Source organism: Patella vulgata, chromosome 6, assembly GCF_932274485.2.
Source record: "Patella vulgata chromosome 6, xgPatVulg1.2, whole genome shotgun sequence".
NCBI lineage: Eukaryota > Metazoa > Mollusca > Gastropoda > Patellidae > Patella > Patella vulgata.
The window spans coordinates 39,885,516-39,904,729 of NC_065884.2; the positions used below are offsets into that span (position 1 = coordinate 39,885,516).

General features: G+C 34.7%; 1 protein-coding gene across 6 annotated transcripts in view; it reads left to right on the plus strand.

Annotated features, from left to right (window-relative positions):
- The window catches only part of LOC126825387 (ubiquitin carboxyl-terminal hydrolase 44), a 163,163-nt gene that overhangs the window by 127,494 nt on the left and 16,455 nt on the right, over positions 1-19,214 (plus strand). For 4 of the 6 annotated variants that reach the window (XM_050555012.2, XM_050555013.1, XM_050555014.2 and 1 more), the window contains 3 exons: positions 7,802-7,904; positions 12,788-12,989; positions 13,291-13,402. In XM_050555012.2, coding sequence (XP_050410969.1) covers positions 7,802-7,904; positions 12,788-12,989; positions 13,291-13,402 — 417 coding nt within the window. Of the gene's footprint in view, positions 1-7,801; positions 7,905-8,834; positions 9,655-12,787; positions 12,990-13,290; positions 13,403-19,214 lie in introns of those variants that run through there. The other 2 variants (XM_050555016.1, XM_050555019.1) reach the window with 2 other exon arrangements.

Below are 19,214 nucleotides of genomic sequence, written 5' to 3' on the forward strand. Positions count from 1 at the left end.
ATTTGATATTGCATGGGTTTCAAATATTTTAAATTGCTTTCTTTAAAATGTGGAGATCACCTTTTGGGTTATGGTAAATGGCATTGAAAATGGTTGAAAATTGCATTTTTTTCTATTTTGGTTGCTATGACCACCAAAATTGATAATATATGGCTTATTAGTAGTATGTTATTTTAAAAATTCACAAACTTTTTGAAATGTTCACATAATTTCACTTATGTATCTCCATTCCTTCTTATTTTATTAATGTCCAAAAAATGCCCCAAAAATAGGCAATTTGCTCCCGCGGAAAATTGTTCAAAAATGAACATATATCCTGCTCTTGAGAGAAGGCATATGAATATTTTTTTCTTTTTTTCCTGTTAATCTTACTTGATAGCTACTGATTTTAAAATGCATAACAACCAGGTTCAATATTTCAGATATAACATGAACAAGACAATTTTTGATGAAAAAATTGACCAAAATCACTTTGACAAAATATAATTTTTGAGAAAACCTATGTATTTTGGAGTTGCTTGGGAAATCAGAGTAATTGTTACAAAAATGTGAAATCGAAACATAATTAGCCTTAAAGTTGTATTTCATGAATTTACATCTACATTTTTGATAGGTTTGCTATGAAATGAAATATGACATCGCAAGAAACACCAAAAATGAGTTTTTCAAGGCGTGGAAAAACCTTTCTTCCGCGAAAAGTCAAAAATCGCAACTTTGAGCCTCCATAAAAAAAAAAAAAATTTCATCTGATTTTGAATCTGTAAAAAGTTTTGGGAGAAGAATGATGAGATCTACTTGAAAAACTAATAAAATCAAATGTATAATCATAATCTCAAAATCACCTTTTCCAATTTTAATTTTGGAAAATCCCAAGTGATGAATCAGTCTGAGTATCAAATGGACACACAGAAAGAACACTTATAAATATTTACATGAGGGAAGTGTCATACCAGAAATAACTATGGACAACATTGAAAGCTATCTGGGTTCCCTGATTAAGAGTTTAAGTAGAGAGAGTATAAATCTTGTTAATGAAAAATTCCTTATATACATCAAGACCATGACGAAACAGGACCATTCTTTTTTAAAAGTCAGTGTAGAGCTGAAATGCAAAAGCATGTGAAATACAATATTGACGTTGCTGTAATCGACACATGTCAATGTGATTGTTGAGCTGGTATGGGCCCTGAAGCTCACTGCAAACATGTTAATGCTGTGTTGTATGCTCTGTTTATTTTTTATACGCCCACATTTTCATGTGGACGTATATTGTCGTCGCACCTGTCCGTTCGGACGTCCGTCCGCCTGTCCACAATTGTTTGTGGACACTCTACAGGTCAGAATTTTTATCCGATTTCAACGAAACTTGAAATATAGGTTTATCTCCCTAAGATCTCGATTCCTTTCGATATTGGCATGTATCGGACCGTAACTTCATGGATTATGGCCCCTGACAATTTGTTTGTGGACTCTCTACAGGGCACAATTCTTGTCCGATTTTGATGAAACTTGAAATATAGGTTTATCCCCAAAAGATCTCTGCTGCTTTCGATATGGGCATGTATCGGATCGAAACTTCATGGATTATGTCCCCTGTTTGTACGAAAAATCACGTTTTTAGCTTGTGGACCCTATAGAGGTCACAATTTTTATCAGATTTTGTTGAAACTTAACTTGTAAGTTTATAACCCAAAAAATCTTGGTTCCTTTCGATATTCGCGCATATCGGACCGTAACTTCCTGAATTATGGACCCCTGATTGTTCGAAAAATCGCGTTTTTAGCTTGTGGACCCTATAGAGGTCATAATTTTTATCCAATTTAAAAACCTGTATTATTATATCACCGTTACACCCTAAGGACGACTGAGTTCGAATTTTGCGAAAATTGGCCCAAAATTGACAGACAATTTCGAATGCCCGCCGTTTGTATGTGAATAGTGTAAAAATATAGTAAATCAAGGTTGTGGACCCTGTATAGGTCTCAATTTTAATTTGATTTTGATGAAACTTGAAATGCATGCTTATAACCTAAAGATCATGGTTCCTTTCGATATTTGCGCATATCGGATAGTAACTTCCTGAATTATGGCCCCTGAATGTACTCAAAATTGCCTTTTTTAGCTTGTGGTCCCTCTGGAGGTCACAATTATTATCCGATTTAAAACCAGCGGCTGCCAGGCAGGATATGCCCACATTTTGCAAGAGATGGATAGAGAACAAGCCAGAAACAAACAGGATTTTTTGTAACAAACAAACAGTTTATTTATAACTATAAGGCAACAGCCTACAGTACATATACAATAAATCTGAAAGATAATCTATAAATTATATAATATCAAATGTTCAACTTAAGTTACAAGTTACTTTCTATTTGATGATACATGTGTTTAACGAAAGTAAGACGTATTTCAAGAAAGGTGATATTTACAATTTAAATCTTACTATTTTAGTTAAAAATATTCACAATAAATAAAGTAACTAAATTTAGAGTTAATAGCGGAGCATTATGTGCCTTAATTCGATACCTTTTGATATAAACAATGACAAATTCCTTATTTCGATGTGATAAGTCGAATTAAATAGTGACACTAGATTACTTACTGTTGGGGATCTAATAAACCATGACGGTAAGAAATTATGTCTTAGTTAGATCTCGCAAGATTGGACAGCATATCATGAAGTGGATTTCATCACCCACTTGATTAGTGTTACACAGTTTGCATATACGTTCTACCCGGAGGATTTTGTCTCTACGACCTTGTTCTACATCGAGAAGAACAGTTGAACATTTAAAGTTTGCTAATGCAAATCTCAGCTTATGTGGAAGATTGCTGTTTAAGTATGATTCGCAATAAATACTAGATTTAAGTAGACTGTAAAACATACATTTTGGGGAATGGGTAATAAAATCATGCCATTCTTGAAGACTTACATCTCTAACACGTTGTTTAAAACACAGCATAAATTGTGCAATATTAGCAACACCTTGATTAAACCAAACATGACCAAATCCGTATTTGAACAAAATCTTACGTACATTAGTGCACCAATTTATTCTATTATGTACATCCAGATCATAGAGCATTTTGTAACACAATTTCGGTAATCTGGAGTTATCCATGCCCAATAATTTAAACCAATACTTAATGGGTTTACATACATAATTAGTGTATAATTCATATCTACCACATTCAGCTCTTGCTAAAGCATTTGTTGATTTAACACCAGTACATAATAACCACTTACAAAATCTATTTTGGACTTGTTCGATAACTATTCTTAATTCAGTTCCCCACACTTCAGCCCCATAATACAATATAGGAGAAACCTTTGAATCAAATAGTTTGAATATGGTTTTAACATTTTTGTGACCTAGTTTGGAAATGCATAGTTTGATGACATTTAATGCTTTAGAAGCTTTTTGTGCTAATGTTGTACAACATAGATTCCATTTGAGTCGATTTGAGAATACAACTCCTAAGTATTATTTATATTGATTTTTTGTACAATCAGGGGCAATAATCCAGAAAGTTATGGTCTGAAATGCGCAAATATCAAAAGGGACAGATCTTTGGGATATAAAGACATGATTTAAGTTTCATCAGAATCGGACAAAAATTATGACAACCTTCATATTGCATACTTTTACACAATTTGTGAACAAAGAGCGGGCATTTTGTTGGGCAGTTTCATTTCGATTTTCCCGAAATTCGAATTCAACCTTCATTATGGTGGAATGGTGAAATATTTAAAATCAGAAAAAAAATTGTGATCTCTAGAAAATCCACAAGTTAAAAATGCCATTTTTCGAACAATCAGGGGCAATAATCCAGGAAGTTAAGTTTGGGTATCCGCGATTATCAAAAGGATCCATGATCTTTGTGTGTAATGGTGATATATTCACACATTTTTTTTAAATCAGATAAAAATTGTGACCTCTACAAGGACAACAAGCTAAAAATTTGATTTTTCGTACAATCAAGCACCATAATTCAGGAAGTTACTATACGATATGCGCAAATATCGAAAGGAACCGAGATCTTTGGGTTATTAACTTACATTTCAAGTTTCATGAAAATCAAAAGAAAATTGTGACCTCTAGAGGGTCCACAACATTGATATACCATATTTTTACACTATTTAAGTACGAGGGGAGGCCATTTTGTCTGTCAGCTTTGGTCGATTTTCACGAAATTCGAACTCAGCGGTCCTTAGGGTATAACATTTTTTTAAATCGGATAAAAATTATGATCTCTATAGGGTCCACAAGCTAAAAACGCGATTTGTCGTACAATCAGGGGCCATAATTCAGGACTTTACGTTCCGATATGCACAAATATCGAAAGGAACCGAGATCTTTGGGTTATAAACTTTCATTTCAAGTTTCAACAAAATCAGAGAAAAATTGAGACCTCTATACTATAGGGTCCCACAACCTTGATATTTACGATATTTTTACGCTATTTGAGAACGAACGGCGGCCATTTTGTCTGTCAGTTTTGGGCCGATTTTTACGAAATTCAAACTCAGCTGTCCTTAGGGTGTAACGGTGATATAATAATATGTTTTTTCAAATCGGATAAAAATTATGACCTCTATAGGGTCCACAAGCTAAAACGCGATTTTTCGTACAATCAGGGGCCATAGTTCAGGAAGTTACGATCTGATATGTGCGAATATCGACAGGAACCAAGAGCTTTGGTTTATAAACATGCATTACAAGTTTCATGAAAATCAGATTAAAATTATGACCTCTAGAGTGTCCACAAGCTAAAAATGCGATTTTTCGTACAATCAGGGGCCATAATCCATGAAGTTTGGTCCGATGCATGCATATATTGAAAAGGAACCGAGATCTTAGGGAGATAAAGCTATATATCAAGTTTCGTTGAAATCAGATAATAATTGTGACCTGTAGAGTCTCCACAAACAAATTGTGGACAGACGGACAAACAGGGGCGACGACAATATACGTCCACATGAAAATGTGGGCGTATAAAAACGTTTGATTATATCACCGTTGAGTTCGAATTTCGTGAAAATTGGCCGAAAATTGCCTGACAAAATGACCGCCGTTTGTATGCGAATAGTGTAAAAATATGGTATATCATGGTTGTGGACCTTGTAGAGGTCGCAATTTTAATTCAATTTTCATGAAACTTGAAATACATGTTTATAACCTAAAGATCTTGGTTCCTTTCGATATTGTCGCATATCGGATCTTAACTTCCTGAATTATGGCCCCTGATTATACGAAAAATTGCCTTTTTATACGCCCACATTGAAATGTGGTCGTATATTGTTGTCGCCCCAATCGGTCCGTCTGTCCGGCTAAATTTAATATCCGATTGACTTTAAATTTATACACAGGGTTTAAGGTCATAAGACGAAGAAGCCTATTGATTTTCTGCGATTTTCGATAATTACTGCCAGAGTTATCACTTTTGATCACTTCAAAAAATCTTGTGGACGCTCTAAAGGTCAAAGTTAATATCCGATTGACTTTAAATTTATACATAGTGTTTAAGGTCATGAGACGAAGAAGCCTATTCATTTTCAGCGATATTCGATAAATACTGCTAGAGTTATGGCCCTTGATCACTTCAAAAATCTTGTGGACGCTCTAGAGGTCAAAGTTAATATCCGATTGACTTCAAATTTATACACAGTATTTAAGGGCATGAGACGAAGAAGCCTATTGATTTTCAGCGATTTTCGATAAATACTGCTAGAGTTATGGCCCTTGATCACTTCAAAAATCTTGTGGACGCTCTAGAGGTCAAAGTTAATATCCGATTGACTTCAAATTTATACACAGTATTTAAGGGCATGAGACGAAGAAGCCTATTGATTTTCAGCGATTTTCGATAATTACTGCCAGAGTTATGGCCCTTGATCACTTCCAAAAATATTGTGGACGCTCTAGAGGTTAAAGTTAATATCTGATTGACTTTAAATGTATACATAGTGTTTAAGGTCATGCGACGAAGAAGCCTATTGATTTTCAACCATTTCCGATAATTTTTTTCTGAGTTAGGGCCCTTGATCACTTTGAAAAATCTTGTGGACGCTCTAGAGGCTAAAGTTAATTATCTGATTGACTTGAAATTTATACATAGTGTTTAAGGTCATGAGACGAAGAAGCCTATTGATTTTCAGCGATTTTCGATAATTACTGCCAGAGTTATGGCCCTTGATCACTTTGAAAAATTTTGTGGACGCTCTAGAGGTCAAAGTTAATATCTGATTGACTTTAAATTTATACACAGTGTTTAAGGTCATGAGACGAAGAAGCCTATTGATTTTCAGCGAATTCCGATAATTACTGTCAGAGTTATGGCCCTTGATCACTTTGAAAAATCTTGTGGACGCTCTAGACACTAAAGTTAATATCCACAGCAGCTAAATCGTCCGAGCGGTCGACAAGGGTTGTCGCATATTTATTCCTTTGTAGGTAATTGGGGGGCTTTAAAAGACAGTTCCATACAGATCAGATTATAAATTTTGTCGTTTGAGGGTTTACAAGGTTCTACAAACTGAAACAAGGGTCTCGACTCTGAAAGTAATCTACAGAAATTGTTGAAATTTGACAGGCTTTTTCGTTTTACTATTTTGATTAGTGCATATATATTTCATACATATCGGATGATAACTTTCATCAATCGAGCATTAACAAGGTTTAACAAAATGAAACAAGGGCAATAACTCTAGAAGTAATTATTGTAAATTGCTCAAATTCAATAGGCTGTTTCGTTTCACTAATTTAAATCATGCATATAAATTTCACAAAGATCGGGTGATAACTTTTGGCGTTAGTGCGTTCACAAGGATCAATAAAGTGAAACAAGGGCCATATATCTAGACGTATTAAACGGAAATTGCTGAAATTCAATAGGCTTCTTTGTTTCACTAATCTAAATAATGCATATATATTTCACAAAGATTGGGTGATAACTTTTGGCGTTGGAGCGTTCACAAGGTTCAATAAAGTGAAACAAGGGCCATAACTCTAGACGTGTTTATTTTTAATGTGTTCAATTACTAAATGCCATTCGAAAATCGAACAGTAGTTCAAATATATCACCGTTACACCGTAATTTTGGTTGAGTGCGAATTTCGTGAAGATTTGGACCAAAACTGCTGGACAAAATGGACGCCCCTGGTACGCTAATAGTGTAAACAAAACATCTGGTATATCAAAGTTGTTGACCGTCTACTTCTAGACGTCACAATTTTGATAAAACTTGAAATGCATATTTATAACCCAAAGATCTTGGTTCCTTTCGATATTTGCACATATTGGATTGTAACTTCCTGAATTATGGCATCTGATTGTTCAATAAATTGCATTTTGGTCAAAATTTTTTTTCCGATTTCAAAAAAACGTTTAAATATATCACCATTCCACCATAATGAAGGTTAAAATCGAAATAAAAATGCGCAACAAAATGGCCGCTCTTTGTATGCAAATTGTGTAAAAGTAAGTAATACGAAGGTTGTGGACCCTCTAGAGGTCACAATTTTTATCCAATTTTGATGAAACTTAAAACATATCGTTATATTCGAAAGATCTCAGTCCCTTTTGATATTGCGGCTTGCGCATTTCAGACCATAACTTTCTGGATTATTGCCCATGATTGTACAAAAAATCGCGTTTGTTTTTGGCTTGTTCTCTATCCATCTATTGCAAAATGTGGTCACACATGTATATTGTCTAATAAATGAATAATATTTAAAAGAAACAATATTACTATATAGTTTATGATAGACAGTTAGATAAAAAGATTGTTTTTCTTGTAGTGAATTATTAGATAAATTAGAAGAAGAAGTACCATTATTACCAGAGTATAGTCATCATTCAAATATATTAGCCGACACATTCCAAGGACAGCTTATCAGTCAGGTAAAGTTATTGTTGTAGCATTTGTTACTGTCTGAGCCAACCTAATACTATACTAAGCAGCAAAAGAAATGTCAGGTTGGTAGGTTACTCTGAATAGACGCATTGCATAAAACTTTCCAAATGTTTTTATTGTATATTTGTGAGCACATCTCCAACTTTACCTGAGCAATAAGGCTCCTTCCCAAACACAGAATTGAACCCAGGAAATGTTCTCAAAAACGCAACCTGACTTCTGATATGGTAATGTGTTCTCCATGATTTTCATGTAACTCATGCTGCACGTGCTGTTCACCAGGACCAGCCCTATAAAATGCACCCCCATACCTGGTTGAATCATTCACACTACGTCAGCAGCATGTCATGATCACGACAGCTCAGAGGAACCAGGCGCTTGGAAGACTTGACGCTGGCCACACTGCCCATCTCATTGTCAATCACTTCCATTTCAATGTTCGGACCATCTACAGGCTTCAGTAACGCTTTTGGGCCACCAACACCATGAATGATCGCCCCCGAACTGGTAGACCAAGGGTTACCACAAGGCGACAAAGCCGCCATGTTGTGCGATAGCACATGCAGAATCCCTTCACACAGGCATCTGAGACAGCACGTCAGACAGTGAGAACACACGGAAGACCCATCAGTAACAAAACAGTGCTCCGACGTCCCACCAAAGACAACATCCATTGGCGTAGATCTTACCGTGGACCGATCCTCACCCCTCGCCATCGATGTGAACGTCTACAGTTTGCCCAACAACACCAGAACTGGCGACACAGGCAATGGAGAACTGTTCTGTTCACAGATGAGGCCCTGAACCAGAGAGTGGGTCCAGGGAGAGGAGGTGGGATCACAGCAGTGCGCTACATCGATCAAGCTCTCAGACCCCATGTCATATCACATTTCTCACATCATTGAAACGTTTTCCAGCATGACAACGCCTGTGCCCACACCACCAGAGTTACTCGGGTCTTTCTACAGCAGAACGGTGTCAACTTTATGCACTCGTCTAGACTTAAACCCGATTGAACATCTTTGGGATGAAATTCAGAGGAGACTTAATAACATCGTACTGAGACCAAACACAGCCAATGGATTGCGCCAGGCTTTTCTTAGAGTGTTGTTCCAGGTGCCAATAGCGTTCACCAATCATCTGGTCTACTCTGTGTACAGACGCTGCGCTGCTGTTATTGATACTCGTGGTGGACACACCAGATACTGATGTATAGACTGTGTACAGACTCTAAACCTTCTCGTAATGTCTTGCAATTGTGATGAATTAATCACTAATGTGTCAACATACTTTTCACAAAAATTTGCTTTGATCCATTTAGTAAGTCGTTTTCTAGAATGATTTGATTAAAGTGCCTCTCTGATTTTGAAATCGTACTGACGTTTTTTTGGCTGTTTAGTATAGATAAAGAGTTTTCATCCTGTATGAATGAACTACTAAATTGTGTTTTTTTAAAAAAAACTTCCCTTGGTTCAATAAAATTCACAATTTTTAGTATTCCAACGAATAAAAAAGTTCTCTTGAAATATCAACATATTTACTTGTATTTTCGACTAAGTTCAACACAGCATGGCACTCATAACAAGGTAGACGAAACCCAAAAATGCTGTTGTGGGGTGATAGAGTTTGACAGATTTCGACAACCAGCTGTAGCCATCAAAACAAACTGTGATCGTTTGAGTGGTTTTATGTTCAGTACACCAACATTGTTTTTATAGGTCATAACAGATTCAGAAGGTAATTTGATAAAAGATACTTTATGTTAATCATTGTAGAATTGTATGATTTTATGTTTTCTGCTTGAAAATGAAACTGATAATTCATATGTAGAATATAAAATTAAAATTACCTCTACACCTTTTTAATCTATTATTACCTATAAAATCAATGTCTACATCTATAATCCTTAAACATACTTGAAAACGATAAGAGAATACCTGTCGAAATGTCATAGTATGTCTATAAACCTGTGATTGTTTTCCGTATAAATTGTGTTGTGTTTTTTAGTGTCCACATCCTGAGAATATATGGTTTGAGTTTGGGTAATGATAAATATCAACTGATATTATATTGAGACAATTGCTCGCCAATCTACTAAATTTTATTTTTCGCCCACATTTTCATGTGGACGTATATTGTCGTCGCCCCTGTCTGTCCGTCCACAATTGTTTGTGAACAGTCTACAGGTCACAATTTTTATCCGATTTCAATGAAACTTGAAATATAGGTTTATCACCCTAAGATCTCGGTTCCTTTCGATATTGGCATGTATCGGACCGTAACTTCATGGATTATGGCCCCTAATTGTACGAAAAATCACGTTTTTTGCGTGTGAACACTGTAGAGGTCACAATTTTTACCCGATTTGGTTTAAACTTCAAATGTATGCTTATAACCCAAAGATCTCGGGTCCTTTCAATATTCGTGCATATCGGAACGTAACTTCCTGAATTATGGCCCCTGATTGTACGAAAAACCTTTTTTTCAACTTGTGGACCCTATAGAGGTCATAATTTTTATCCGATTTAAAAAACCGTATTATTATATCACCGTTACACCCTAAAGATGGCTGGGTTCGAATTTCGTGAAAATCGTCCCAAAACTGACAGACAAAATGGCCGCCCTTCGTTCACAAATAGCGTAAAAATATGGTATATCAAGGTTGTGGACCCTATAGAGGTTACAATTTTTATCCGATTGTGTTGAAACTTGAAATGTAAGTTTATAACCCAAAGATCTCGATTCCTTTTGATATTCGCGCATAACGGACCGTAACTTTCTGAATTATGGCCCCTGATTGTACGAAAAATCGCGAGGTCATAATTTTTATCCGATTTAAAAAACATTTTATTATATCACCATTAAACCCTAAGGACGTCTGAGTTCGAATTTCGTGAAAATCGGCCCAAAACTGACAGACAAAATGGCCGCCGTTCGTTCTCAAATAGCGTAAAAATATGGTATATCAAGATTGTGGACCCTATAGAGGTCACAATTTTTATATGCCCACATTGAAATGTGGTCGTATATTGTCGTCGCCCCCGTCCGTCCGTCCGTCCGTCCGGCGTCCACAATTGCTTGTGGACGCTCTAGAGGCTAAAGTTAATATCTGATTGACTTTAAATTTATACACAGTGTTTTAGGTCATGAGACGAAGAAGCCTATTGATTTTCAGTGATTTCCGATAATTACTGCCAGAGTTATGGCCCTTGACCACTTCAAAAAATCTTGTGGACGCTCTAGAGGCCAAAGTTAATATCCGATTGACTTTAAATTTATACACAGTGTTTAAGGTCATGAGACGAAGAAGCCTATTGATTTTCAGCGATTTCTGATAATTACTGCCAGAGTTATGGCTCTTGATCACTTCAAAAAAATCTTGTGGACGCTCTAGAGGCCAAAGTTAATATCCGATTGACTGCAGATTGATACACAGAGTTTAAGATCTTGAGACGAACAAGTATATTGATTTTCAATGAATTTTTATGACTTGGAACAGCTAAATTCATGATACAGTATTAAAAGTTTTGTATACAAAACGTTAGCATGGGGCAGAACCATTCTAATGGTTTTCTGAGTTGTTGCTCTTAATCAGATTTTAGTGTATTATAAATGTTTCATTACCGAAAAAAGTAAAAATATGCGACAACTCTTGTTGACTGCCCGGACGATTTAGCTGCTGTGGGCGTATGTTTCGTTGCCTGGCAACCTATCTTTATCTGATTTTGTTGAAACTTGAAATACAAGTTTATAACCCAAAGATCTCGGTTCTTTTCGATATTTGCGCATACCGAATTGTACCTTCCTGAATTATGGCCCCTGGTTGTACGCAAAATCACGTTTTTAGCTTGTGGACCCTATAGAGGTCATAATTTTTTATCCGATTTAAAAAATCATATTATTATATCACCGTTACACCCTAAGGACGATTGAGTTCGAATTTCGTGAAAATCGGCCCAAAACTGCAAATAAAATGGCCGCCCTTCGTTCTCAAATATAGTAAAAATATGGTATATCAAGGTTGTGGACCCTATAGAGGTCACAATTTTTATCTGATTTTGTTGAAAATGTAAGTTTATAACCCAAAGATCTTGGTTCCTTTTGATATTCGCGCTTATCGGACCGTAACTTCCTGAATTATGGCCCCTGATTATACGAAAAATCATGTTTTTAGCTTGTGGACCCTATAGAGGTTTTTTATTTTTATCCGATTTAAAAAATCGGATTATTATATCACCGTTACACCTTAAGGACGGCTGAGTTCGAATTTCGTGAAAATTGGCCCAAAACTGACAGACAAAATGGCCGCCGCTCGTTCTCAAATTGCGTAAAAATATGGTATATCAAGGTTGTTGACCCTATAGAGGTCACAATTTTTATCCGATTTTGTTGAAACTTGAAATGTAAGTTTATAACCCAAAGACCTTGGTTCCATTCGATATTTGCGCATATCGAATTGTAATTTCCTGAATTATGGCCCTTGATTTTAGGAAAAATCACTTTCGTTTTAGCTTGTTTTCTATCCATCTTTCGAAAATGTGGTAGCCGCTGGTTCACAATGAATATATCACTGATTGCACAGATGCTAGTAAATAATAGTAAATCCATATCTTTAAAACTAATATTATGATCTAACTTAAGCTTATCACATCATCACCCCATAGTTGTAAATACCCATATGTTATATCATTTCATCAAGAAATAATTATGGACAAATTTCTAATGTTGTCACACTGAATTTATATCCGCTTAAGTAATTGGTTTTTCACTAAAAGTAAATCTCACATGTTATCATATTTTCTTGAACTGTCAATACTAAGATGTTTTTGACTAAAAAAAATTTTTTTTTTTTTTTTTTTTTTTTTTACAGGTCACATGTTTGAAATGTGATAACCAATCTTCTACTCATGAACCATATCTAGATCTGTCTCTGGAATTCCCTGATCGTTATCAAATAACATCCTCCAATACAAATGTCTCAAATGCTTCTTGTCACGTAACAGAAATGTTGACCAAATTTACAGAAATAGAAATGCTGGAAGGTCCTATTTACGCCTGTGAATATTGCAACAGTAAGTCTTTTCCTTCTATTTGACTTGAAGTATACATGTAAAGTATAGCCTGTTATTGCTATTCTATGAATAATTTTACGTCTAGTTGATGGATTTTGATAAAACTTGGAATAAAACTTCATTATCGCCGTCCGTCACTTACCAGATTCCAAACATCAATCCCATCTGTAAATATTTAATATTCAAGATTTAGAGAAAGCGCAGGGGGTTCTGGCTTTACTATATTAGTTCAAATATAGATATTTTGCATACCTTCTAATTCAAATAAAATGATGAAATTAAATGATTGTTTGCCTTGCAGAGAAGCTAGTTGAAGCAGGTGATAACAAACCGTCCATATTATCTGAAGCCTGTAAACAATTATTGTTAAACAAACTACCTCCTGTACTCAGATTACATTTAAAACGATTCCGGTAAGTACATGACCTGCCTTTAATTAATATGCATTTATACTTGGGCCTTATTTACTAAAATATTTCAAGAATGCCCTTGTTAAAATCAGTGCTTTTCTTTGAGGAGTTAGCCATAAAATATTAAAATTTAATGCCTAAAGTGATTTGTTACTATTTAAGCTGGACCAGCTCATAAAATTTGAAAGCTAAGGTATAGTCCAACCAACTCAAACAGACCATAAATCATTGATGCATTTTTCAGACAATGTTTCATGGCTTAAACATACATTATGCAAGAGCAAAATCTGATTATTGCAAGTCTTTATTTAGGCTTCAGATGTTATAGAAATTATAAATTAGATCTTTATTTAAACAACAAGCCCAAATTCAACTCTGTAGACACACGGATGGCTCGGCTACAGCTCGGATTTAAATAGGATTTCACTTATTAATTAATTCAAATATGGCGCATCCTGATGAGAATACGTCAGTTAGATCGAGGCTAAATGATAGAGTGTACTTAGCGATGCCACTGTAGAGCGTTTCCGCATGCCATTGAAAACTTTACTTGATAATCGAGATATGTAGGTGGAGTTAACGCCTGTCAATCAAACGATCGGCCAAGGTGAAGGCACATTTCACTACCATTTCTAGTCAAATATTACAACGATGATAACTATGTTCAGAATAAAGTAATTTGACTGAAATTTTCAATATATTCTTCTTTCATCATCTACTTTTGAACTGTTATAGCAAGAATGGCCAATTCTCTATAAAAATCTCCCATAATGTATCTTTAATCAATTTTAAAATGTACTCAAATTGGTTATTTAGCCTCAATTAAGAAAACAAAACCTGCTTGGATTCAATCTGATTAAAAAGAGGCACATCAAGAGATTTTACTCAGCACTTGTAGATGACACTAAATGATGCAAAAAACTTCAATTCATCATATCTTTTATGTAAATAGTGAATAGACTTGAACCCTTTTTGAACTGATATTGTTTTAGAGATTCAACTTATACAGTTTTGTAGTTACAAAGAATTCAAAATACCTCAAATGACATTCAGTAACTTTAAAGATGTATTATGTTTCGCCCCTGTTTGTCCGGACGTCTGTTCATGTTTGTTTGTGGACACTCTGCAGGTCACAGTTTTTATCCAGTTTTGATGAAACTTGGAATATAGGTTGATATTCCAAAGATCTCTGTTCCTTTTGATATTGGCATGTATCGGATCATAACTTCATGGATTATTGCGCCTGATTGTACAAAAAATCTAGTGTTTAGCTTGTGGACTCTCTAGCTAGGTCACAATTTTTATCAGATTTTGATGAAGCTTAAAATGTATAACCAAAAGATCTTGGTTCCTTTTGATATTGCCGCATATCAGACTGTAACTTCCTGGATTATGACTACTGATTGTACGAAAAATCATGTTTATTAGCTTGTAGATCCTCTAGAGGTCCCAATTTTCCCTCTCCCCGTCTATCTCTTGCAAAATGTGGCAACCGCTTGCTCAAATTTATATGTGACCCTCCAGCACAAAACCAGTCAGATGTCCCACTGCTCAGTTTCTAAAGACACAGCAAAATACACTATATGGGTCAAAACTACCGAAAAAATAGTAGATTAATACGAGATGTTAGTTGTTACTAATAGTAAGTGCAGGGGGACTGCACCACACAAAATTAAACAAAAGCAAATACACGGGCAGGACATCATACTCAGGAAAACACAAACATACAGACAATTCAAAAAAAGTGAATGGATCCGGGGGCTAGCCGTAAGCGTCCACTGCGCTGTACAGTACCGGGTCTGTAGTGACACAGACTTCACTTAAATTTGTAAACAATTAGGAATACAACCCAAAGAACCCATTGTGTAATGCCAGCATGAGTCATGATCTGCTATATGCTACACGAAATAAGAATGTAAGCATATGTAGTAAAATTCAACTATACAAGTAACCACATCGGTGAAATGTATAAAAAAAGTAGTCTAAACTCTAAATTCAATCAAGAAACACTTTAGTATTCAATACATATAGGGTACATGTTCCATCGTCACAAAAACAAAAAACAAAACTGAATACAAAGAAGCAAATAGGAAATGTAGACTGTCTCGAGGGACAGCCGTCTGCTGACTGAGAATGACGTCATATCTTAGAAGGTGATAAAAAATCACAATAATAAGGCCAAGGGCGATAATCCAGATAAAATAACGTTAAAAGCTTAAAAAACCATAAGTTTTAGCGACTAATCGGAATTATTAAGTTATGTAATTGTACAATTTATAATATATTAATATAATATCCCACACAATTTATAATATATTAATATAATATCCCACACAAGAAATGCAAAACAGGTATGTTGAAGAAATCGTACTATGTAAGTGTATTTATAAAGGCATAAAATTAAGGGAGGTAATTCAGACAGGGTGAGGTAACTACAGAAAATCTAAAATAAAATTTAAATTGGATCATTATCCAGTATGTAGTAGGTTATATACTTACAAGTAATGTCAAACTTGGTATGTTGAAGAAATGGAAGTTTTGAAATTTCTTTTAAAATGCGTAATTGTGTAGCGCCTTTGGCAGTGCATTTAAAGTAAAGAGATTTTATTCGGGAGAGAAATAGTTCTTTATTGTTACATATTGTCAAAAATGGTAATTCCTGTGAATAGAAAACACTATATAGCAGGGTATCTGGTATGTTACTATAGATTGACGGGTATTTTACTACTTCAAAACCAAATTTGTCCGTTTTGTCGAAAATACCGACATTAAATTTATTGTTAATTATATTGATGTTCAGGTCAAGAACAGATGCATTTATAGTACCGGAATTTTCTTTATTTAATATTCGTTCAGGAGGATATATTTCACTTTTATATTTGTTGAAATTTCCGTTATCATTGATAGGTGTTATGTCATCAATGTATCGGAAGGTATAGTTTAGACTTTTAGCTACTTTGTAATCTGTTTTTCTTTTATGGTCTTGAAAGTCGAATTCGTATTTATATAAATGTGCATTTGCCATAAATGGGCGGGGTCAGTTCCCATTGGCAAACCAATGGTTTGTTGCATTATCTGATCCCCAACCTCAAATATGGCATTGTCAATGAGGAAATGAATGATATTTTGAAATTTTTCTTTATCAAAAACTACAGTGTTGGCATTGCGACGTTTCATAATCCATTTAGCATCTTCTGCATAAATGGCCATCAAGTTTCTGCCTTTCCCGAAAGCTCCATTAAAGGCTTTATCTACAAACCAATCTAAATTATCTTTAAGATCTGCATGTTGAAGCATAGTATACAAAGTAGAAAAATCGAAGTTTCTATTGTGTTTGCATTAATTTTTTTATTGATTTTTTCTAAAGTGTCTACTATAGGTTTTTTTTTATCAATTATAAAAAAACTATTATTCCAGTATAGCTACGAAGTGTTCTGCACCAAATGGCATGTTGGGTTTGGCATAATTTAAGCCCTTTGGTGATAGTTTTAGCTAATGGTTTTGTTTGGCAGATACTGGAGGATATTATCTGAATTTTACTGGGTTTTTATGGAATTTAGGTATAGAATAAATGTAAGGTAGTGCATCTATTTTCACATTGTCTTTAAAGCTGCAATTTCATATTTTTAAGTTATATTTTTAAAATTTATTAAAATATAGCCTTAAAATAGATGGTATCCATAAAACGTCATACCTTGTTAAAGAATAATCCTATTAATCCTATAAGTCACTATTGCCAGCTGAGAAATTGGCAAAAATATCATTTTCAACTTCAAATTCCAACGTTTGAAGGTAGCTAATGCATGGAGGCAATAGGAAAACAAGGGAGGTAATTTTTAGGGGTGGGAAATAATGCCCATGGTCGTATAATAGTGAGTTGTTAACCTATTGAGCAAAAGACATAGAAATAATTATGTTTTGACTTTCTTAGAAAATATGAAATTATCGCTTTAATATCATTACTCCTGTTAAATGTATATTGGTTATGTAAAATATCTAGTTAAGTTAAATCTGTAATGCATTTATAAGTGTCATTATGGGTATTGGGCCAAAGTAAGAATATTTCTAATATAGTATTTTTTACAGATAAAGGCAATATTATTGCTGGCCTTATCGACAGGCGTTAGAACAAATCTATCTTGAAGAGAAGCAAGACATTCAACTGCGGATGTATTATTTAGGACTTCGGGTGGCGGGTGTCTTGGGTTAAGTTTTATATATTTGATTCTTTTTGACAAGAGATCAAAAACAGTGTTTTTCCATTCTCCAAAAGATTCTAATGGTGCACGAAATTTATCAGACCAAGCTACTATGCATTTCCTGATTTGAGATTTAAGATTATGTAACTTTTTGAAATTAGTTTTACTAGGTTGTTCTCGAAATTGTGGTCCAAAGCGAAAAAGTTTTTTTAAGATTTTTATCTTCAACAATATCGAAGTTTCTTGTAAGTATATGGTCATGAAACTTGTCTTTAAAGGGAGAGTTGGCGCATTGACATATAGTATTATCGTAATTGTTAATAAACTCTTGTACGTTAAAGTTTTCAATAGTTTGATGGTAGTTAAATATTTTATTACGAATTGGAGGTAAAAATTTGTATACGACTGTAGGTGAAATTTTAGGAAAAGTATCTGGTATAGATTTTTATAATTACTGATCGGTCTCTAAAGATTCTATTCAATCCAATGTCTTGTATATGTTTATCTGTAAAAAGGATTTTACATAAGACGTCAGGTTTTTTCTTTTGCACTTTATGAGGCTGTATTGAATGCTTAGGTGAAAATTTACTATTTATCAAATCGGTTATAACATCGTAATATTGTGGAAGAAAGCGTTCATTAAGTTGATTAGAATAGATGATATCCTGTATTAGCACACCCAAGTTTCTTAGCTGTAGATTTTTTCAAAGTGTGTATAATTTGTCGTGCTAGGTTGAGTACACAAGCTGCACAGTACAATTTATCGGAAGCATGGCATTGACATACAGAATACGATTCATTCAAAATACTTTCTGGGTCTTTTTGAAATTTCAATTTTTTTTATAGAACTTTTTTATATGCCCACATTGAAATGTGGTCGTATATTGTCGTCATCCGTCCGTTAATATCCGATTGACTTTAAATTTATATACAGTGTTTAAGGCCATGAAACGAAGAAGCCTATTGATTTTCAGCGATTTCCGTTAATTACTGCCAGAGTTATGGCCCTTGATCACTTCAAAAAATCTTGTGGACGCTCTAGAGGCTAAAGTTAATATCCAATTGACTTTAAATTTATACACAGTGTTTAAGGTCATGAAGCGAAGAAGCCTATTGATTTTCAGCGATTTCCGAAAATTACTGCCAGAGTTATGGCCCTTGATCACTTCAAAAAATCTTGTGGACACTCTAAAGGCCAAAGTTAATATCCGATTGACTTTAAATTTATACACAGTGTTTAAGGTCATGAGACAAAGAAGCCTATTGATTTTCAGCGATTTCTGATAATTACTGCCAGAGTTATGGCCCTTGATCACTTCAAAAAATCTTGTGGATGCTCTACAGGCCAAAGTTAATATCCGATTGACTTTAAATTTATACACAGTGTTTAAGAGCATGAGACGAAGAAGCCTATTGATTTTCAGCGATTTCCGATAATTACTGCCAGAGTTATGGCCCTTGATCACTTCAAAAAATCTTGTGGACGCTCTACAGGTCAAAGTTAATATCCGATTGACTTTAAATTTATACAGTGTTTAAGGTCATGAGACGATGAAGCCTATTGATTTTCAGTGATTTCAGATAATTACTGCCAGAGTTATGGCCCTTGATCACTT